Source organism: Delphinapterus leucas, chromosome X, assembly GCF_059928025.1.
Source record: "Delphinapterus leucas isolate spDelLeu-1000000601 "Yukka" chromosome X, BTC_Dleu_Yukka2, whole genome shotgun sequence".
Classification (NCBI taxonomy): Eukaryota; Metazoa; Chordata; class Mammalia; order Artiodactyla; family Monodontidae; genus Delphinapterus; species Delphinapterus leucas.
In genome coordinates this window covers 77,918,275-77,941,434 of record NC_143150.1, presented here as the reverse complement: position 1 = coordinate 77,941,434, position 23,160 = coordinate 77,918,275, and the positions used below count along the sequence as shown (strand labels likewise).

General features: G+C 41.4%; 1 protein-coding gene across 1 annotated transcript in view; it reads left to right on the top strand.

Moving 5' to 3' along the window:
• Positions 1 to 995: 995 nt before the first annotated feature.
• Positions 996 to 23,160, top strand: part of ZC3H12B (zinc finger CCCH-type containing 12B) — a 31,366-nt gene continuing 9,201 nt past the window's right edge. The window contains exon 1 of the mRNA XM_022564072.3: positions 996 to 1,603. Within this exon, the coding sequence (XP_022419780.3) occupies positions 996 to 1,603 (608 nt within the window). The remainder of the gene's footprint in view (positions 1,604 to 23,160) is intronic.

The window sequence follows — 23,160 nt, the reverse complement described above, 5'->3', positions numbered from 1 at the left end:
TTAATTTCATTACTGGCAATTGGTCTGTTCATATTTTTATTTATTCCTGATTCAGTCTTGAGAAACTGTGTTTCTAGGAATTTATCCATTTCTTTTAGGTTGTCCACTTTTTGGCATATAATTGTTTGTAGTAATTTCTTATAATTCTTTGTATTTCTGTGCTGTCAGTTGTAACATCTTTTTCACTTCTGATTTTATTTATTTAGGCCCTCTCTGTCTCTTTTGTTTGATGAGTCTGGCTAAAGTTTTATCAATTTTGTATATCTTTTCAAAGAACCAGGCCTTACTTTCATTGATTTTTCTATTGCTTTTTAGTCTGTATTTCATTTATTTCTGCTCTAATCTTTATTATTCATTTCTTTCTACTAACTCTGGGTTTTGTTTCTTCTTCATTTTCTAGTTCCTTTAGTTTAGATTCTTTATTTGAGACTTTTCTTGTTTCCTGAGGCAGGCTTGCATCACTATAAACTTCCCTCTTACAACTGCTTTGCTTCAGTCCCATAGATATTTGTATCATTGTGTTTACATTTTTATTTATCTCAAAATATTTTTTATTTTCTGTTTGATTTCTTCAATGACCTATTCGTCATTTAGTAACATGTTGTTTAGACTCCATGTGTTTGATTATTTTCTTTTAGTTGTTTATGTTGTAGTAGATTTTATAGTCTCATATCGTTGTGGTCTGAAAAGATGCTTGGTAATATTTCAAGAGTCTAATCATTATAAGCAGAAAAATATAATGTCAGACAACTGTAGTTTCTTAGGAAGAAAACACTGTGTTCTAAAATACTTTTTCATAAGTTTACTAAATATGATTGTGGTATGTGTGTTTATTTGTAGGAACTGGTAACATCTAAACATAACAAACCAAACAGGCAAACCCTTGTGCCATCACTACCACCCTATTTTACACAAAGGGAGACCAATGTACATGGATTCCAAGAAGGCTAAAAAGAAAAAGAGCTGATTAGACCTCAGATTGCCCACTAAACGGGATGACGGCCACCGCTGCAGTGGAAACACCAAAAATGAAGAAGAATGCCTCCAAGGAAGAGAAGCAGCAGCCTAAGCAAGAGAACACAGAGCAGCATAATGCTGATTCTGAAGAGTTGTTGAACCCTGAGAGTGACCCTGAACAGATGAGCCTTAAAAGCAGCAGTAATGACAACAGCTGCCAACCTGGAGATGTTCAGTTGAAGAAAAAGGAGATACCCTCTAAGCCACACCGCCAGCTTTGTAGATCACCCTGCCTAGATCATCCAAGCTTCTCCCAGAGTAGCATTCTACAGGATGGGAAGCTTGACTTGGAAAAAGAATACCAAACCAAGATGGATTTTGCTTTAAAGCTGGGCTATGCAGAGGAACAGATTCAATTAGTACTGAACAAGCTGGGTCCAGAATCGCTTATTAATGATGTACTGGCAGAGCTTGTCAGACTTGGAAACAAAGGTGATTTGGAAGGGCAAGTCAACTTGAGTTTGTTAGTGCCTCGGGGTCCCAGCTCCAGAGAAGTTGCAAGCCCTGAACTGTCTCTTGAAGATGAAATAGACAACAGTGACAATTTGAGGCCAGTTGTCATAGATGGAAGTAATGTGGCAATGAGGTAAGACTGGTATATTTTCTTTCTCTTTCTTTAAAACTGCCCTGTATGCAGACATTGCTTAGCAGGCTATCTAGAGGTACATTTCAATATACAGTTCTATATAATCTTCATAGCAACTTTATTTTACAGATGAGAAAACTAGAGCTCGGCAAGGTTAAATGACTTCCTTGAGAACACTTGATATAGGTAATATGTAGCAAAGTGAGGTTTTAAGTTTTCCGGCTTCAGATGAATGAAATGAAATTAACATTTGTAATCTATTTTGTGCCAAGTACTTTGCATATATGATTTAACCTGCAGGTGAGCCAACTCAAGTTCAGAGGTTGAGTAACCGCCAAGGTTACACAAGTAATAAATGGCAGTTTGTATTAAAACCTGAATCTGACTCCAATGCTCCTTCTGCAATATCATGCAACAGTATGTGGCTATTAATGTTATTAAGAATATTTGACATTGGGCTTCTCTGGTGGCACAGTGGTTGAGAGTCTGCCTGCTGAAGCAGTGGACGCGGGTTCATGCCCCGGTCCGGGAGGATCCCACATGCCGCAGAGCGGCTGGGCCCGTGGGCCATGGCCGCTGAGCCTGTGCGTCCGGAGCCTGTGCTCTGCGGCGGGAGAGGCCACAGCAGTGAGAGGCCTGCATACCGCAAGAAAACAAAAAAGAATATTTGACACGGTTTCTATTTTTTTTTAACATCTATATTGGAGCATAATTGTTTTACAATGGTGTGTTAGTTTCTGCTTTATAAAAAAGTGAATCAGTTATACATATACATATGTTCCCATATCTCTTACTTTTTTTTTAATAGTTATCTTTTATTTATTTATTCATTTATTTATTCTTGGCTGTGTTGGGTCTTCGTTTCTGTGCGAGGGCTTTCTCTAGTTGCAGCAAGCGGGGGCCACTCTTCATCGTGGTGCATGGGCCTCTTCACTATCGTGGCCTCTCAGGTTGCAAAGCACAGGCTCCAGACGCTCAGACTCAGTAGTTGAGCTCACGGGCCTAGTTGCTCCGTGGCATATGGGATCTTCCAAAACCAGGGCTCCAACCCGTGTCACCTGCATTAGCAGGCAGATTCTCAACCACTGCTCCACCAGGGAAGCCAATCTCTTCCCTCTTGTGTCTCCCTCCCTTCCACACTCCCTATCCCACCCCTCTAGGTGGTCACAAAGCACCGAGCTGATCTCCCAGTGCTATGCAGCTGCTTCCCACTAGCTATCTATTTTACGTTTGGTAGTGTATATATGTCCATGCCACTCACTCACTTTGTCACATCTTACCCTTCCCCCTCCTCATATCCTCAAGTCCATTCTCTAGTAGGTCTGTGTCCTTATTCCCATCTTACCCCTAGGTTCTTTGTGACATTTTTTTCTTAGACACCATATATATGTGTTAGCATAAGGTATTTGTTTTCTCTTTCTCACTTCACTCTATGACAGACTCTAGGTTCATCCATCTCACTACAAATAACTCAATTTCATTTCTTTTTATGGCTGAGTAATATTCCATTGTATATATGAGCCACATCTTCTTTATCCATTCATCTGTTGATGGACACTTAGGTTACTTCCATGTCCTGGCTGTTGTAAATAGAGCTGCAATGCACATTTAGGTACATGACTCTCTTTGAATTATGGATTTCTCAGGGTGTATGCCCAGTAGTGGGATTGCTAGGTCATATGGTAGTTCTATTTTTACATTTTCAAGGAACCTCCATACTGTTCTCCATAGTGGCTGTATCTATTTACATTCCAACCAACAGTGTAAGAATGTTCCCTTTTCTCCACACCCTCTACAGCATTTATTGTTTCTAGATTTTTTGATGATGGCCATTCTGACTGGTGTGAGATGATATCTCATTGTAGTTTTGATTCACATTTCTCTAATGATTAATGATGCTGAGCATTCTTTCATGTGTTGTTGGCAATCTGTATATCTTCTTTGGAGAAATGTCTATTTAGGTCTTCTGCCCATTTTGGATTGGATTGTTTGTTTTTTTGTTATTGAGCTGTATGAGCTGCTTGTAAATTGTGGATATTAATCCTTTGTCAGTTGCTTCATTAGCAAATACTTTCTCCCATTCAAAGGGTTTTCTTTTGGTCTTGTTTATGGTTTCCTTTGCTGGCCAAAAGCTTTGAAGTTTCATTAGGTCCCATCTGTTTATTTTTGTTTTTATTTCCATTTCTCTAGGAGGTGGGTCAAAAAGGATCTTGCTGTGATTTATGTCATAGAGTGTTTTGCCTATGTTTTCTTCTAAGAGTTTGATGGTGTCTGGCCTTACATTTAGGTCTTCAATCCATTTTGAGTTTACTTTTGTGTATGGTGTTAGGGAGTGTTCTAATTTCATTCTTTTACATGTCCAGTTTGCCCAGCACCACTTACTGAAGAGGCTGTCTTTTCTACACTGTATATTCTTGCCTCCTTTATCAAAGATAAGGTGACCATATGTGTGTGGGTTTATCTCTGGGCTTTCTATCCTGTTCCACTGATCTATATTTCTGTTTTTGTGTCAGTCCCATACTGCCTTGATTACTGTAGCTTTGTAGTATAGTCTGAAGTCAGGGAGCCTGATTCCTCCAGCTCCATTTTTCGTTTGCAAGATTGCTTTGGCTATTAGGGGTCTTTCGTGTTTCCATGCAAATAGTGAAATATTTGCTTCTAGTTCTGTGAAAAATGCCAGTGGTAGTTTGATAGGGATTGCATTGAATCTGTAGATTGCTTTGGGTAGTAGAGTCATTTTCACAATTTTGATTCTTCCAGTCCAAGAACATGGTATATCTCTGCATCTAGTTGTATCAACTTTAATTTCTTTCAGCAGTGTCTTATAATTTTCTGCATACAGGTCTTTTTTCTCCTTAGGTAAGTTTATTCCTAGATATCTTATTCTTTTTTTGAAATGGTAAATGGGAGTGTTTTCTTAATTTCACTTTCAGATTTTTCATCATTAGTGTATAGGAATGCCAGAGATTTCTGTGCATTAATTTTGTATCCTGGTACTTTACCAAATTCATTGATTAGATCTAGTAGTTTTCTGGTAGCTTCTTTACGATTCTCTATGTATAGTATCATGTCATCTGCAAACAGTGACATCTTTAATTCTTCTCTTTTGATTTGGATTCCTTTTATTTCTTTTACTTCTCGGATTGTTGTAGCTAAAACTTCCAAAGCTATGTTGAATAAGAATGTGAGACTGGGCAACCTTGTCTTGTTCATGATCTTATTGGAAATGGTTTCAGCTTTTCACCATTGAGGATGATGTTGACTGTGGGTTTGTCATATATGGCCTTTATTATGTTGAGGTAAGTTCCCTCTGTGCCCACGTTCTGCAGGGTTTTTATCAAAAATGGGTGTTGAATTTTGTTGAAAGCTTTCTCTGCATCTGTTGAGAGGATCATATGGTTTTTCTTCTTCAATTTGTTAATGTGGTGTATCACGTTGATTGATTTGCGTATATTGAAGAATCCTTGCATTCCTGGGAGAAACCCCACTTTCTCATGGTGTATGATCCTTTTAATGTGCTGTTGGATTCTGTTTGCTAGTATTTTGTTGAGGATTTTTGCATCTATATTCATCAGTGATATTGGCCTGTAGTTTTCTTTCTTTGTGACATCTTTGTCTGGTTTTGGTATCAGGGTGATGGTGGCCTCGTAGAATGATTTTGGGAGTGTTCTTCCCTCTGCTATATTTTGGAAGAGTTTGAGCAGGATAGGTCTTATCTGTTCTCTAAATGTTTGATAGAATTTGCCTGTGAAGCCATCTAATCCTGGGCTTTTGTTTGTTGGAAGATTTTTAATCACAGTTTCAATTTCAGTGCTTGTGATTGGTCTGTTCGTATTTTCTGTTTCTTCCTGGTTCAGTCTCGGCAGGTGGTGCATGTCTAAGAATTTTTCCATTTCTTCCAGGTTGTCCATTTTATTGGCATAGAGTTGCTTGTAGTAATCTCTCATGATCTTTTGTATTTCTGTAGTGTCAGCTGTTACTTTTCCTTTTTCATTTCTAATTCTATTGATTTGAGTCTTCTCCCTTTTTTTTTGGTAAGTCTGGCTAATGGTTTATCAATTTTGTTTATTTTCTCAAAGAACCAGGTTTTAGTTTCATTGATCTTTGCTATCAGTTCCTTCATGCATTTCTGATCTGATCTTTATGATTTATTTCCTTCTGCTAACTTTGGGGTTTTTTTTTGTTTTTCTTTCTCTAATTGCTTTAGGTGCAAAGTTAGGTTGTTTATTGGAGCTGTTTCCTGTTTTTTACGGTAGGATTTTATTTCTATAAACTTCCCTCTTTGAACTGTTTTTGCTGCATCCCATATGTTTTGGGTCATCGTGTCTCCATTGTCATTTGTTTCTAGGTATTTTTTGATTTCTTCAGTGATCACTTGGTTATTAAGTAGTGTATTGTTTAGCCTCCATGTGTTTGTATTTTTTACAGAGCTTTTCCTGTAATTGATATCTAATCTCATAGCATTGTGGTCGGAAAAGATACTTGATATGATTTCAATTTTCTTAAATTTACCAAGACCTGATTTGTGACTCAAGATATGATCTAACCTGGAGAATGTTCCCTGAGCACTTGAGAAAAATGTGTATTCTGTTGTTTTTGGATGGAATGTCCTACAAATATCAATTAAGTCCATCTTGTTTAATCATTTACAGCTTGTTTTTCCTTATTTAATTTCATTTTGGATAATCTGTCCATTGGTGAATGTGGGGTGTTAAGGTCCCCTACTATGATTGTGTTACTGTCGATTTCCCCTTTTATGGCTGTTAGTATTTGCCTTATGTACTGAGGTGCTCCTATGTTGGGTGCATAAATATTTACAATTGTGATATCTTCTTCTTGGTTTTATCCCTTGATCATTATGTAGTGTCCTTCTTTGTCTCCTGTAATAGTCTTTATTTTAAAGTCTATTTTGTCTGATATGAGAATTGCTACTGCAGCTTTCTTTTGATTTCCATTTGCATGGAATATCTTTTTCCATCCCCTCAGTTTCACTCTCTATGTGTCCTTAGGTCTGAATTGGGTCTCCTGTAGACAGCATATATATGGGTCTTGTTTTTGTATCCATTCAGCCAGTCTGTGCCTTTTGGTGGGAGCATTTAATCCATTTACATTTAAGGTAATTATTGATATGTATGTTCCTATTCTGATATTCTTAATTGTTTTGGGTTTGTTATTGTAGGTATTTTCTTTCTCTTGTGTTTCTTGCCTAGAGAAGTTCCTTTAGCATTTGTTGTAAAGCTGGTTTGATGTTGCTGAATTCTCTCAGGTTTTGCTTGTCTGTAAAGCTTTTAATTTCTCCATCAAATCTGAATGAGATCCTTGGTGGGTAGAGTAATCTTAGTTGTATGTTTTTCTCCTTCATCACTTTAAATATGTCCTGCCACTCTCTTCTGGCTTGCAGAGTTTCTGCTGAAAGTTCAGCTGTTAACCTATGGGGATTCCCTTGTGTGTTATTTGTTGTTTTTCCCTTGCTGCTTTTAACATGTTTTCTTTGTATTTAATTTTTGATAGTTTGATTAATATGTGTCTTGGCATGTGTCTCCTTGGATTTATCCTGTATGGGACTTTCTGTTATTCCTGGACTTGATTAACTATTTCCTTTCCCATATTAGGGAAGTTTTCAACTATAATCTCTTCTAATATTTTCTCAGTCCCTTTCTTTTTCTCTTCTTCTTCTGGGACCCCTATAATTCGAATGTTGGTGCGTTTAATATGTCCCAGGTGTCTCTGAAACTGTCCTCAGTTCTTTTCATTCTTTTTTCTTTACTCAGCTCTGCAATAGTTATTTCCACTATTTTATCTTCCAGGTCACTTATCCATTCTTCTGCCTCAGTTATTCTGCTATTGATCCCTTCTAGAGTATTTTTAATTTCATTTATTGTGTTGTTCATCATTGCTTGTTTCCTCTTTAGTTCTTCTACGTCCTTGTTAAATGTTTCTTGCATTTTCTCTATTCTATTTCCAAGATTTTGGATCATCTTTACTATCATTATTCTGAATTCTTTTTCAGGTAGACTGCCTATTTCCTCTTCATTTGTTAGGTCTGGTGGGTTTTTCCTTGCTCCTTCATCTGCTGTGTGTTTTTCTGTTTTCTCATTTTGCTTATCTTACTGTGTTTGTGGTCTCCTTTTCGCAGGCTGCATCTTTGTAGTTCCCGTTATTTCTGTTGTCTGTCCCCAGTCAGTAAAACTGTTTCAGTGGGTTTTGTAGGCTTCCTGGTGTAGGGGACTAGTGCCTGTGTTGTGGTGGATGAGGCTGGATCTTGTCTTTCTGGTGGGCAGGTCCACTTCTGCTTGTGTGTTTTGGGGTGTCTGTGGACCTATTATGATTTTAGGCAGCCTCTCTGCTAATGGATAGGGCTGTGTTCCTGTCTTGCTAATTGTTTGGCATAGGGTATCCTGCACTGTAGCTTGCTGGTCATTGAGTGAAGCTGGGTGTTGGTGTTGAGATGGAGATCTCTGGGAGATTTCTGCTGTTTGATATTACGTGGAGCTGGGAGGTATCTTATGGACCAGTGTCCTGAATTTGGCTCTCCCACCTCAGAAGCACAGCACCGACTCCTGGCTGGAGCGCCAAGAGTCTTTCATCCACATGGCTCAGAATAAAAGGGAGAAAAAAATAGAAAGAAAGAAAGAAAGAAGATAAAATAAAATAAAGTTATTAAAATAAAAAATAACTGTGAAGAAAAAAATTTTTAAGTAAAAAAAAAAAAGGATGGACAGAAACCTAGGACAAATGGTGAAAGCAAAGCTATAAAGACAAATTCTCACACAGAAACATACACATACACACTCCCAAAAAGAGGAAAAGGGGAAAAAATAATATATCTTGCTCCCAATGTCCACCTCCTCAATTTAGGATGATTCGTTGTCTATTCAGGTAATCCACAGATGCAGGGTACATCAAGTTGATTGTGGAGCTTTAATCTGCTTCTTCTGAGGCTGCTGGGAGAAATTTCCCTTTCTCTTCTTTGTTCACACAGCTCCTGGTGTTCAGCTTTGGATTTGGCCCCACTTCTGTGTGTAGGTCGCCTGAGGGCGTCTGTTCTTCACTCAGAGAGGACGGGGTTAAAGGAGCAGCTGATTTGGTGGCTGTGTCTCACTCAGGCCGGGGTGAGGGAGGGGTACGGATGCGGGGCGAACAGAGGCCTGCGTAATGTTTCAGCAGCCTGATGCATGCCATGCGTTCTCCTGGGGAAGTTGTCCCTGGATCACGGGACCCTGGCAGTGCCAGGCTACACAGGCTCCAGGGAGGGGAGGTGTGGGTAGTGACCTGTGCTTGCACACAGGCTTTTTGGTGGCTGCAGTAGCAGCCTTAGCATCCCATGCCCATCTCTATGGTCTGTGCTGATAGCCACGTCTAGCGCCGGTCTCTGGAGCTCTTTAAGCAGCGCTCTTGGTCCCCTCTCCTCTCACACCAGGAATCAAAGAGAGAAGAAAAAGTCTCTTGCCTCTTCGGCAGGTCCAGACTTTTCCCCGGACTCCCTCCCAGCTAGCCGTGGTGCATTAGCCCCCTTCAGCCTGTGTTCACGCCACCAAACCCAGTCCTCTCCCTGCGATCCGACCAACGCCAGAGCCTCAGCTCCCAGCCCCCGCCCACCCCGGCAGGTGAGCAGACAAGCCTCTTGGGCTGGTGAGTGCCAGTCGGCACCAATCCTCCGTGCGGGAGTCTCTCTGCTTTGCCCTCTACACCCCTGTGGCTGCGCTCTCCTCCGTGGCTCTGCAGCTTCCCCCCTCCACCATCCGCAGTCTCAGCCCACAAAGGGGCTTCTAGTGTGTGGAAACCTTTGCTCCTTCACAGCTCCCTCCCACTGGTGCAGGTGCCGTCCTTATTCTTTTGTCTCTGTTTTTTCTTTTGCCCTACCCAGGTACGTGGGGAGTTTCTTGCCTTTTGGGAGGTCTGAGGTCTTCTGCCAGCATTCAGTGCATGTTCTATAGGAGCAGTTCCACGTGTAGATGTATTTCTGATGTATCTATGGGGAGGAAGGTCATCTCCACATCTTACTCTTCCACCATCTTCTCAAATCCATCTGACATAGTTTCTAGTAGCAGGGAATAGATTTACAGAATTCTTTTTTCGAATATTATTTTTTTATTTTTTAGTAAACTACAGTTATTTACAATACTATATTAATTTTAGGTGTACAACATAGTGATTCAGTATTTTATAGTATTGAATCAGTATAGTAAAATTCAATATTTTACTACATTTAAAGTTATTATAAAATATTGACTATTTCTCTATGACTGTTCTCTGCACTATACAATAAATCCTTGTATCTTATTTATTTTATACATAGCAGTTGGTACCTCTTAATCTCCTACCCCTATATTGCCCCTCCTCCATCCTTCTTCCCAGTGATAACCACTAGTGTGTTCTCTATATCTGTGAGTCTGTTTCTGTTTTGCTATATTCATTCGTTTTATTTTTTAGATTCTACATATAAGTGGTAGCATACAGTAATTACCTTTCTCTGATTTTTTCACCAAGCATAATACCCTCTAGGTCCATTCAAATTTTTTTAAATGACAAAATTTCATTCTTTTTTAAGGCTGAGTAATATTTCATTGTATATACACCACAGCTTCTGTATCCAATCATCTGTTTATGGACACTAAGGTTGCTTCCATATCTTGACTATTGTAAATAATGCTGCTATGAACATTGGGGTGCATATATTTTTTCCAAATCAGTGATTTTGTTCTCTTCAGATATATACACAGGGATGGAATACTGGGTCATATGGTAGTGCTATTTTTAGTTTTTTGAAGAATCTCCTTAGTATTTTTATAATGGCTACACCAGTGTACATTCCCACCAACAGTACAGTAGGGCTCCCTTTTCTCCACATCCTCACCAACACTTGTTATTTTTTGTGGTCCTTTTGACAATAGCCATTCTGACAAGTGTGAGGTGATGTCTCACTTTAGTTTTTATTTGGATTTTGGAGATGATTAGCAACATTGAGCATCTTTTCATGTGCCTGTTGGCCATCTGTATGTCTTCTTTGGAAAAATGTCTACTCAGGTCTTCTGCCCATTTTTTAATTGAGTTGTTTGGCTTTTTTACGTTGAGTTGTATGTGCTGTTTATATATTTTGGACATTAACCCCATATCAGTCATATCACTAACAAATATTTTCTCCCATTCAGTAGGCTGTCTTTTCGTTTTGTCAAAGGTTTCCTTTGCTGTGCAGTAGCTTTTACGTCTAATTAGGTGCCATTTGTTTATTTTTACTTTTATTTCCTTTGCTTTGGGAAACAGATCCAAAAACATATCGCTCTGATTTATGTCAGAGTGTTCTGCCTATGGTTTCCTTTAGGAGTTTTATGGTTTACAGTCTTACATTTAGATCTTTAATTCATTTTGAATTTATTTTTTATGTGGTGTTAGAGAATTTTCTAATTTCATTCTCTTATATGTAGCTGTCCAGTTTTCCCAGCACCACTTATTGAAGAGACTGTCTTTTCTCCATTGTGTATTCTTGCCTCCTTTGTTGTACATTAATTGACCATAAGTGTGTGTTTTTTCCTAGGCTCTCTATTCTTTTCTATTGAGTTATGTGTCTGTTTTTGAGCCAGTACCATACTGTTCTGATTACTGTAGCTTTGTAATATAGCCTGGATTCAGGGAGTATTATTTCTCCAGCTCTGTTTTTCTTTCTCAAGTTGTTTTGGCTTGAGAAATTTTTAAATTATTTGTTGTAGTTCTGTGAAAAATGCCCTTGATACTTTGTTAGGGATTGCATTGAATCTGTAGGTTGCATTGGGTAATATAGTCATTTTAACAGTATTAATTCTTCCAATTTAAAAACAGGGTATATCTTTCAATCTGTTTGTGTCCTCCTCAATTTCTCTCATCAGTGTCTTACAGTTTTCTGAGTACATGCCTTTTACCTCCATAAGTAGCTTTATTCCTAACTATTTTATTCTTTTTGATGTGATGGTGGAAAGGATTGTTTCCTGAATTTCTCTTTCCAACAGTTCATTTTTAGTGTATAGAACTGCAACAGATTTCTTTACATTAATTTTGTATCCTGCAACCTTACTGAATTCATTTATTAATTCTAGTAGTTTTTTGTGGAGATTTTAGGGTTTTGTATATATAGTATCTGTTGATTTGGAGCATTAATCCATTGACTTTTAAAGTGATTATTGATAAGTATGTACTTATTGCCATTTTGTTACTTGTTTTCTGGTGGTTTCTGTAGTTATTCTCTATTCTTTTCTTCCTCTTGTGGTTTGATGATTTTTTAATGGTATGCTTGTGTTCCTTTCTCTCTAGTTTTTGTGTATCTATCATAGGTTTTTGTTGTTGTTGTTGTTTATAAATTTATTTATTTATTTTTGGCTGTGTTTGGTCTTCACTGCTGCATGCGGGCTTTCTCTAGTTGTGGCGAGCGGGGGCTACTCTTTGTTGCGGTGTGCGGGCTTCTCATTGTGGTGGTTTCTCTTGTTGTGGAGCATGGGCTCTAGGCACACAGGCTTCAGTAGTTGTGGCACACGGTCTCAGTAGTTGTAGCTCATGGGCTTTAGAGCACAGGCTCAGTAGTTGTGGCACCTGGGCTTAGCTGCTCCGCAGCATGTGGGATCTTCCCAGGCCAGGGCTCAAACCCATGTCCCCTGCATTGGCAGCTGGATTCTTAACCACCGTACCACCAGGGAAGTCCCTATCATGGGGTTTGTATATGTTGACCTACAACTAAATGTATAGATCATGTTCTAAACTGATAGTCATTTAACTCAAACACGTTCTAAAAAATCTACATTTTATACTCCCCTCCCCCAAAGTTTGTGTTTTTTATGTCATATTTTATATCATCATGTCTACCCCTTAACTCTCTATTGTAATTATAGTTTATTTTACAACAGTTGTCTTTTAGTCTCATACTTGCTTATGTAAATTTTTGATCCACCACATCTACTATATATTTGCTTTTACTAGCAGGACTATTTCTTTCCTATAAACTTTTACTTCTTATTGTAACCTTTTATTTTCTACTTAGAAAATACCTTTTAACACTTCTTGTAGGGTCAGTTTAATATTGATGAACTCTTTTAGTTTTTGTTTGTCTCAGAAGTGCTTTTTCTCTTCTTCAATTCTGAATATCTTTTCTGGGTATAATATCCTAGGTTGTAGGTTTTTCACTTTCAGCACTTTAAATATATCATGCCACTCCATTCTGACCTGCAAAGTTTCTGCAGAAACATCAGCTGATAGCTTTGGGGGAGTTCCCTTGTATGTGACTCTTGTTTTTCTCTTGCTGCCTTTAAAATTCTTTCTTCGTCTTTAACTTTTGCCATTTTAATTATGATACGCCTTGGTATGTGTCTCTTTGGGTTCGTGTTGTTTAGGACTCTGTGCTCCCTGTGAATGGAAATCTCTTCTTCTTCTGGAATTTTTCAACCATAACTTCATCAACTACATTCTTTACCTCTTACTCTCTCTCCTCTCCTTCTGTGACCCTTATGTGAATGTTAGTATGCTTGATGTTGTCCCATAGATCCCTTAAACTATCCTCATTTTTTTTTTTTTTTTTGGCATTACGCGGGCCTCTCACTGTTGTGGCCTCTCCCGTTGCGGAGCACAGGCTCCGGATGCGCAGGCTCAGCCGCCATGGCTCATGGGCCCAGCCGCTCCGCGGCATGTGGAATCTTCCCAGACTGGGGCATGAAACCGTGTCCCCTGCATTGGCAGGTGGACTCTCAACCACTGCGCCACCAGGGAAGCCCTATCCTCATTTTTTTTTAATTTTGTTTTTCTATTTACTGTTCTGATTGGGTGGTTTCCATTAGACTATCTTCCAGGTACTTATGCCGTCTTCTGTATCACTTAGTCTGCTTCCAGTGTGTTTTTCATTTCAGTTATTGTATCCTTCAGCTCTGACCAGTTGTTTTATATTTTCTAGCTCCTTGTTAAAATTCTCATTTTGCTTGTCTATTCTTTTCCCAAGTTCAGTTAGCCTTCTTATTACTAATGGTTTATACTCTTTATCTAGTAAATTATTTACCTCTGTTTCATTAGGGGTTTTTTTCAAAGGCAGGTTCTTTTTCTTTCATTTGAAACACATTCCTTTGTCTTCTCATTTTGTTTAACTTTCTCTGTCTTTATAGAATTAAGTGAAACTGTTACTTTTCCTGATCTTGAAGCGGTGTTCTTCTGTGGGAGTGTCCTTATGCAGTCTGTGTGTGCCCAGTGAATTTGGTGGGAGAGCTGGATCTGAAATGAGCACAGGTCACATCTTCCCCAGGGGTGTGCTGACAGCTACCACCCTAGTTGGTGGTAGGGCTGGATATGGAGGAGCTAGAGCCAGAAACAGATGTGAGCTGGGGCTTCTCCTATGATCAATGGTTGTCACCACCCTATGGGGGCTGGGGTCCAAGATGCTGGAGTAGAAGCCCTAAGGGTTGGGTCCAAGCTGGTCCCACTCTCTAAGTGTGCACTATCCCCCAGCAGCAGCACATCCACCCTAGTGGAGAGCAGAGCCAGAGCAAGTGGAGTTGGAACAGTAGCCCAGTGAGGGCTGGAGTGGATGCTGGGGCAGTTGTGAGGAACAAGCCAGAGTCCCAGGCTGTTTTCAATATGCTTTCTTTGCCTTGTTCCTGGGAGTAAGGAAGTGTGCATGCATACTGTTCATGATGGAGTCTCAGTTTCTCACAGCCCCTCTAGTAAGTCCCACCAGTTTTCAAACAAGGTAAAGGGACTCATCTTCCCAGTGTGAGACCTCAGTGCTGGAATGCCAAATATGTGGCTAGAACCATATATTTGGCATCCACTCACTTCCTAGGGAGTATCTCCAAGCCTATGATATACCCCTCTACTTCTGTGTCCCCCGCTAGTAGCACAGGTCCCAAACTGATCACTTCTCCTCTCTGCCTGACTCCTTGCAGATCTTTCTTTATAGGCTTGGTTGTAGAAGAGCCTTTCTGCCAGCCTCCAGTTAGTTTTCAGTGAGAGTTGCTACACATGTAGATATATTTTTGATGTGTTTGTGGGGGGAGGTGAGCTCCCACAAACGTCCTCCTACTCTGCCATCTTGATTCCCCCTTTTTAAAATATGTTTAAAAATCACAGCATCATAATAGGCTATGTAAAGGAGGCTAGACATCTCCCCTGTTTTAATGAGGGGAAACTAGAAGCATAGTAACAAGAAAGTTAAGTGACCTGTACACAATATTCCAGGAATCAGAATGATGCAATGGGCGGTGAAAAGCAGAGAGTGATTTCTGTGTCCAAAGGACCAAAGGTAACTTTGCCCCCCTCCCTAATAGGCATAAACTAGAGTGATTCTTGAGGGGAAGAGGTATGGATCTGCTAAAATCAATTTTTTTTCCAGATCAGACCACCCAAAACACTTTAGATTGGACCCATTTCCCAAGACCCACTCTTCTTTAAGTGTTTTGTGTTTTGGAGGTGGGGATGAGAAGAACCCAGGACTTCTTTGAGAACTTTGAATTCATGGTGATATAAGATCTTCCTTGTATTTGGAATTCTGTTCAAGTATTGCTGATTATGAAGGACGCTTTATGGTTCTTTTGCTTTGTAAGGAATAATGAAGAGATTAATTACCAAGGTAATTAGTTTCAACATATCTAGTCTTTGCCAATAGTAAACTCTCATGCTGATAGGAAGATAAACTTTTGTCTTTTATAGTAGTTGATTTACTATGTTAAAGATACCTCACACAATTTAAAAAGAGCAAAAAAAAATCAGCACTCAACCTTATTTTTAGGAGCATGTTAAAATAGTGCATAATGGACAACATATTTTTTTTTTAATTGCCAACTGTGTCCTTGTTAGCATCTCTTCCTTGTATGACTAGGAAAGTTACTGATGAGTCCCATTTATTCTGCAATCACATTTCACACGGTCAAAAGTTCAGTGCCATAGTCTGCTCATGATTTTTAGTGCCATTAATCTGAATTCATTTTGTTTTCCCCATTCTCCTGTAACTTTATCATGAGATTGGTACTTAAACTATATACTGATGTCTGTTTTTCCTCAATGTATTGGATGAGACTGCATTGAAATCATGATGCTTTGTCATTAATAGCATTTGTTTAACATTTGCAATAGTGGTGTACCTGTAATTCACATATTGATGTATGGTAAAATCCTAAAGGGTTTGTTCATTCAGAGAGCTGTTTCCTTGGGGGTTGGGGGGGATCCATTTCAGTGGAGTTAAGGCTTTCAAATGTAAACGCCACCATATGTTTTTTTTTCTTAGCTGTGTTGGGTCTTCATTGCTGTACATGGGCTTTCTCTAGTTGTGGTGAGTGGGGGCTACTCTTCATTGTGGTGCACAGGCTTCTCATTGTAGTGGCTTCTCTTGCTGTAGAGCATGGGCTCTAAGCATGCAGCCTTCAGTAGTTGCAGCACCAAGGCTCAATAGTTGTGATGCATTGGCTTAGTTGCTCTGCAGCATGCGGGATCTTCCCAGACCAGGGCTTGAACCTGTGCCCCCTGCATTGGCAGGTGGATTCTTAACCACTGGGCCACCAGGGAAGCCACCCCACCATGTTCTCTTTTAAGTCTAGGAGAAGCCCAAATATTTGAACCCTACAAAAAAAAAAGTCAGGGAGAGAGGCCAGTGACCCATCTGCTAGACAGAATTTGGCTTGGAACCTAGATCGTGAGACATATCTAAGCCACTTGACAGAACAAAGTGAGTTGTAGTGTCACTAAAACATTCTGTAACTTTCAGGTCCTAGGTTTTATATTGCTTTTTAGATAGGATTTTAGGTCCTAGCTTTTTAAAATTGCAAAAGGACATTTTGCAGGTTCAGGCTAAAACAGGTCATCTTGCAGGATTTATTTTCCATTTTTTCATTCATTTATTCCTTAAATATTTATTGATCTCTAAACTTTGCATACTGGGCCCTTATGTAGTGTTACTGGGTTGGCGTGCATTGTGTCAAATAGCTTCAACTAAGGAGGTCAAAGGAAGACCCAGACCAGCAATCTCTGTCCTTGTGATAGCAAGCAAAGAATTGCAGGCTACCACTTTGGGCTTAAGTGCAAAGCAAAGTTTACTAAAGCATAGTTACACTCTCAGAGAGAGAGTGGGCTATTTCTGTGAAGTGAAACCAGCACTCCTGTACAGGCTTAAGAGTGTTTGTAAGGAACGTTCTGTGAGGAGGTGGGTCATGATCATGGGTGACAGTGGATCATTATTTGATTGACAGTCCCGAACTATGTAACAAGTTCATTATTGTGCATGCGCTTACCCTTAATTCACTAAGAAAAGCCTACCCAGATGGGCAAAACCACTTACAGATTTTATTATAATAATGGTATAATGAGTTTGGGTTTACTACAGGTTATACGCCTGTCTGGTCTGGGCATGTGCAGCCCAGAGAAGTTCCCTCATGTTATTGGGTTCCCTCTTTATCTTTATCAGGATAAATTGCCCACCACCTGACCATAGTTTCACCCATTCTGGGTGGGGTCAGGGGAGGGTCCTCAGATGGTTGGAGTGTAACTTGACTATTGCCCCCTTGTCTTTTTACCACTGTCACCTCCTTGCTGCTAATGTCAGGGGAGGGTCCTCAGATGGTTGGGGTGTGACTCAACTACTCCCCTCTTGTCTTTTTGCTACTGTTGCCTCCTTGCTCCTAATGTCAGGGGAGGGTGCCCAGAGGGTTGGGGTGTGACTTGATAGTTTCCTTCTTGTCTTTTCACCACTGTCACCTCCTTGCTGCTAATGTCTGACTAACTACCTAACATTCCCCCCTCAAGAGTATGGGACCCAAAAAAAAAAAAAAAAAAAAAGAGTATGGGACCCAATTCTTTGGGACATGGGCGATGACTGCTCTGGCTGCTTCCTGCTGTTAAGGGGCGGAGTCTTGATTGGGCCCCTCCTCTTGCTCTCCTTCAGCTAGGAGGTAGGCTGGAGTGATGATCATCAAGGGGTCCCATGTAGATCTTGGTCTCAGGGCCAGGCTGAATGGGCTGGTAGCTACCTCGCAGAACCATTTGGAATCGAACAGCCTGTATGCGTTCTGAAATGAGTCGAACAAGTAGGTTTATGATACAAGGGCCTAATAACAAAACAAAGGCTGTCAGGACTAATGGTCCCAACAAGGACAACAGTCATGTCCATATCTGGGTCTCCATGGAGGAGAGGAAGGTAGAAAGCCAACTAGGGCCCTGCCCTGCTCTCTCTTTCAAATCTTCTATTATTTTGATGTTTTTCTTTAAAGCCAGAAGGTTTTCTTCAACCTGGCTGGAGATATTAACATAGAAGCAACATGTTTCATTTAACAGGGCACAGACACCCCCGGCCTCAGCTGTTATAACAGGGGTCCCCAACTCCCTGGCTGTGGATCGGTACCGGTCTGTGGCCTGTTAGGAACCAGGCCATACAGCAGGATGTGAGTGGTGGACAAGTGAGTGGAGCTTCATCTGCTGCTCCCCATCGCTCACATTACTGCCTGAACCATCCCTGCCCCCCACCCAGTCTGTGGAAAAATTGTCTTCCATGAAACTAGTCCCTGATGCCAAAAATGTTGGGGACTGCTGTGTTATAACATTGAGGGCCCTCTTACTTTGTAAAACCACCTCAGCCAGAGAATCTAGGGCTGACTGTTGCTCCTCAATGGCTGCTACCATAGCCTTCCAGGATTCCTGGACCATGATGGTAAGATTGAGAATGCTTCTCTCTAAGAGGTGTATACCCACAAACCAAAATATTTCCTCTAAAGACACTGTGGATCACTTCAGGCTGATCCAAATGGTGATCCCTGGTACTTTAACAGCTGTAGGAGAAGAGAGCAAGACTGGATAGGGTCCCTTCCAGGTCAGCTGAAGTTGAGAACCAGGGGAGCCATCCTTCCAAGTTTTGATGAATACTTGTGTTCCTGGAGAGTAGAGGCAAGGAGAAGACTCTGGGGAAGGAAGCCTTTTTACCACATATTTCTGGAGGGCTTTTTGGAATTGTCCAAAGGAGGTGACAGAGTATGTCAGTAGGTCCCCTCATAAGAAAGGCCTACCATCCAGCATTTCATAAGAGCTAAGGTTAAGTAAGGCCTTTGGGGATGTTCCGACCCTTAAAAGAGCAATAGGGAAGGCTTCCTTCCAACTAAGGGAGGTCTCTTGGGTTATTTTTCTTAAGGTATTCTTTAAATGTTGGTTGGCTCTTTCTACGTTTCCTGAGGATTGGGGTCTCCAGGAAGATTGAAGGTGGTACTCAATATCTAGAGCCTTGGATATCTGCTGAATAATTTGGTAAACAAAGGCAGGACCATTATCACTCTGAAGAGACAACAGGAGGCCAAATCTAGGGATTATTTCAATTAAAAGCTTCTGGGCTACCTCCCAAGCTTTTTCTGTCCTGGTGGGGAAAGCTTCCACCCAACCAGTAAAGGTGTCCAGAAACACCAAAATGTACTTATATCCTCAGTAGGGAGGAACCATTGTAAAGTCCATTTGCCAGTCTTCCCCTGGATATGTTCTGTGTCTCTGAGCTAGAAGGGCCAATGGGGGTGGCTTATTTCCCTGAGGATTGTTAGTCAGACAAATAGGGCATGATGAGGTTACCTTATTAACTACATCGTAAAGTCCCTTCCCAGAGAAGATAGAAGAAACAATCTGGTATGAGGCATCTCTCCCTAGGTGACAGGCCTCATGCAAAAATTTAATAATTTTCCACTGGAGTGACTGGGGCAGGTGAGTTAAGTCCTCTCTCCAGTACCATCCATCTGGGTCAAGGTGGTACCCATGATTTATGGCCCATTTGATTTCCTTAGGCAGGTAAGACAGGGAAGGGAGAGAACTAAGGGAAGGAACTAAGGCACCCTCTATCACAAAGGGCTGAAGGGCTGCTTGTCGGGCAGTCTGATCAGCTAGCCGATTTCTCTTTGTTATTTCATCGTCACCCTTCTGGTGACTTCTGCAATGAATCACTGGTACATGGAAAGGCTTGAGGACTACATCCAAGAGGGAGAGAATTTGAGGTCCATACTTAACTGGGTTGTTTTGGACCATCAAGTAGCCACATTACTTCCAGATAACAGCATGAGCATGCAGAACCAAAAAAGCATATTTAGAGTCAGTATATATATTAAGGGCCTTATTTTCAGCCATGGTTAAGGCTTGGGTTAAAACAATTATTTCTGCCAATTGGGCTGAGGTCCCTGGGGGAAGAGTCCGGGCCTCAATAACCTGTGTCAAGGAGACCACCACATACCCTGCCCTTCTACATCCTTCAGAAACAAAATTACTTCCATCAGTAAACCAAACCTCCTCAGGTTTTGTAGTGGAATATCAGTTAGATCTGGTAGGGGCAACAAGGAATGATATATTATCTTCACATTGGTGAACTGGTAGACCTTCTTCAGGTAGGGGGAGCAGGGTAGCTGGATTTAAAGAGGAACAGACCATGACACATAAGTCTGGATTCTCCAAGAGTAATGCTTGATATTTGAGGATCCTGCTATCTGTGAGCAAGAAATGGCCTTTCTCTTCTGAGAGAGGTAACCTGATGGGAGGTATATACTGTCAGGGGAGGCTTCTTCCACTAATAAGGCCAAGGCAGCAACTACCCTAAGACAGTTGGGCCATCCAGTGGCCACCAGGTCCAGTCTCATTGACAGATATCCTACAGGTCTCCAGACAGGGCCAAGTTCCTGAGTTAAGATTCCTAAAGCCATCCCTTGATTTTCTGCCACAAATAGTTGGAAAGGTCTATCAGTTCTTGGGATTCCCAAGAATGGGGCCTGAGATAGTAGTGTCTTTAGCTGTTAGAAATCTTGGGTTTGGTTAGGGCCCGAGAGCAGAGGTATAGAGTCAGATTTTCCTTTTGAGGTCTCATAAAGAGGTTGTGCTTTTAATCCGTAATTAGGAATCCATAGTCTGTAATACCCCATGAGGCCTAAAAAGGCTCAGAGATGCTTTCAGATAGTTGGTTCCAGCAGATCTAAATCCCTTGTATTCTATCTGGGGAGATACTTCGTTCCCCTGGGGAGAGGATTACTCCCAGATATTTGACTTCCTGCTGTGCCAATTAGACCTTAGACTTAGAAACTTCATAGCTTTTTTTGGCCAAAAAATTGAAGGTCTGGGTAGCATGAGTTAAGGCTCTCTCATGGTCTTGGGAGCAAATAAGAAGGTCATCCACATACTGGATGATAGTCCCTTCCTCCAGGTATAGATCTTGGAGGTCCTTGGCCAGGGCCTGGGCAATAAGGTGAGGGCTGTCTCAGAACCCTTGAAGTAGGACTGTCCAGGTGAGTTGTTGTCCTCTATTCCCTTCCTCATGCCACTCAAAAGCAAAGAAGTAGTAGGACTGGGGGTCCAGAGGTATGGAAAAGAAAGCATCCTTTAAGTTTAACACAGTAAACCAGGAGGCTGTGCCTGGGATGGTCCCCAACAAGTTGTATGGGTTGGGGACTACTGGATGGAGTGGGACAACTGCCTCATTGATAGCTCTTAAGTCTTGGACCAGTCTGTATTCTCCGTTTGGCTTCTTAACAGGTAAGATAGGGATGTTGCAAGGAGAACTGTAAGGAATAAGTAGCCCGTGTTGTAAAAATCTGGATATGAGAGGCTGCAGTACCCTTTGGGCTTCTGGGCAAATTGGATATTGTTTTGTTTTTTTTTTTTTTGCGGTATGCGGGCCTCTCACTGTTGTGGCCTCTCTGGTTGCGGAGCACAGGTTCCAGACGCGCAGGCTCAGCGCCCATGGCTCAAGGGCCCAGCCGCTCCGCGGCATGTAGGATCCTCCCGGACCGGGGAACGAACCCGTGTCCCCTACATTGGCAGATGGACTCTCAACCACTGCGCCACCAGGGAAGCCCTGGATACTGTTTCTGATTGGGGAAAGAGGTTGGCTCCTTTAAGGTGATATAAGCACTGGGGAGGCGGTTATAGCTCTCCCTGGGATTCTATCAGCCCAGACCTGGGGGTCTACTGGCAACTTATCTAAGGCTGGTGTGCCAGTTCTCAGAGGGGGCTGTGTCTCTAAGACTAAGAACTGGAGGGGTGTTACTGGGGTGGTTCCCCCAAGTAGCAATTTGGTTCCCAGCTTGCTGGGAACAGTGGGAGGGGGCATTCAGGTATGACCAGGAAGGAATGAGAGAGAGTATATCCTTCCCAGTAACAACACAAAGGGACAGTAAAGGGCCTAGTAGTAAGTTTACCTGAGACTCCTGTACCCTGACAGGAGTCGGAGAAGGGTCCAGAGAAGGAAAACTAGGACAGAGTAAGCGCCCCCTGTATCCAATAAGAAAGATATGGTCCTACCTGCCACATCCAGGTTCGCCCTTGGTTCCAATCCAGTAATACTGACGTTAAACAGGGGGGCCATTTGGAGCGGAGGGTCCCGTCAATCCAGGGTCATCTGAGGGGCTGCCCCTGGCCCCTGAGCCCTTTAGCCCAAGGGGAAGTTGGCTCCCCAATGGCCACTTTTGTGGCATTTTGGACAAGGCATCTTAGGAGGCTTGCCCTTGTGGGAGCATTCCCTCTGCCCAGTAGCCAGGCTTTCTACAGACCCAACATCCGTCTTGGCTTCTGCTGGGACGGGTCAGGGTTTCTCTGGATGGGGGTTGCCCCTGTAGGGCTGCCAATAATTGGGCCTGCCTATTTTCTTCCCTCTTTTCCCTCTCTGGGTAAGGAAACTATCTTTTAAGAGGTTGGTTTAAAATTGGGTTTCTGGCAGATGGAACAAATCAAGCTCGCTTGTCTAGATGGCTAAACCCTTTTTACTAATATTTATGGAAAACAAGTCAAGTTCTAAATTACTTTACCCTCTTTTTCAAAATTTGCATTTTAAAACAATGGCAGAGATAAGGGTTCCTGAGAAGACCAGATAGCACATTGGCATTTCAAAGATACAGGCAAGTTTCTCTTAGGATGACTTTGTTTCCCCTTTGTTTAATACTTACAAGCCTCTTAAGATAAATAGGGAAGGTTTGGGAGTGGTAAAAGGATTGGTGGGCTTTGGACTATTTTTGGAGCCACACTCCTGGTTTTGTAAAGACTACATTTGTAAAACAAGGACAGTTTTGTTTTTCTTTTTTCAAAGAATTGGGTGGCTACCTCAATGATATTGAAGGACTAACATACCCATTTACCTATGTTGGAAAGTTTTACTTTTCCTCATTTAGCTTAGGGGAGAAGGTCTCTTCCAAAATTCCAATCAGGCTCTGAATATCAGCTATGATTAATTTAGTCAGACCAGTGGCCTCCTATTTTGGTAATCTATGTACAAATATTTTTGAGGATCTTCCCTAGGTTTAAGAAATTTGTGAGGGTGGTTCCCTTGTCCCTCAAGAAATATAGTGGCCCCTAACTTAGTTAATAAACCTCTTCCCATTAAAGGGATGGGACAATCAGGCACAAACAGAAAGGAATGTAAAAACAGCTGGCCATTGATGTTGCACAAAAGGGGTTCCAGGAAAATGTGCCCCTGCCTTTTCCCTGACACCCCCATTACATACTCTTTATGGTTACTAAGTTTTCCAATACTTTGGGTTAAGACCAAAAAGGTTGCACCAGTATCTATAAGCAAAATTCTATCAGGAGGCCTGCCACATCAATGACCACCCAAGTCTCAACAT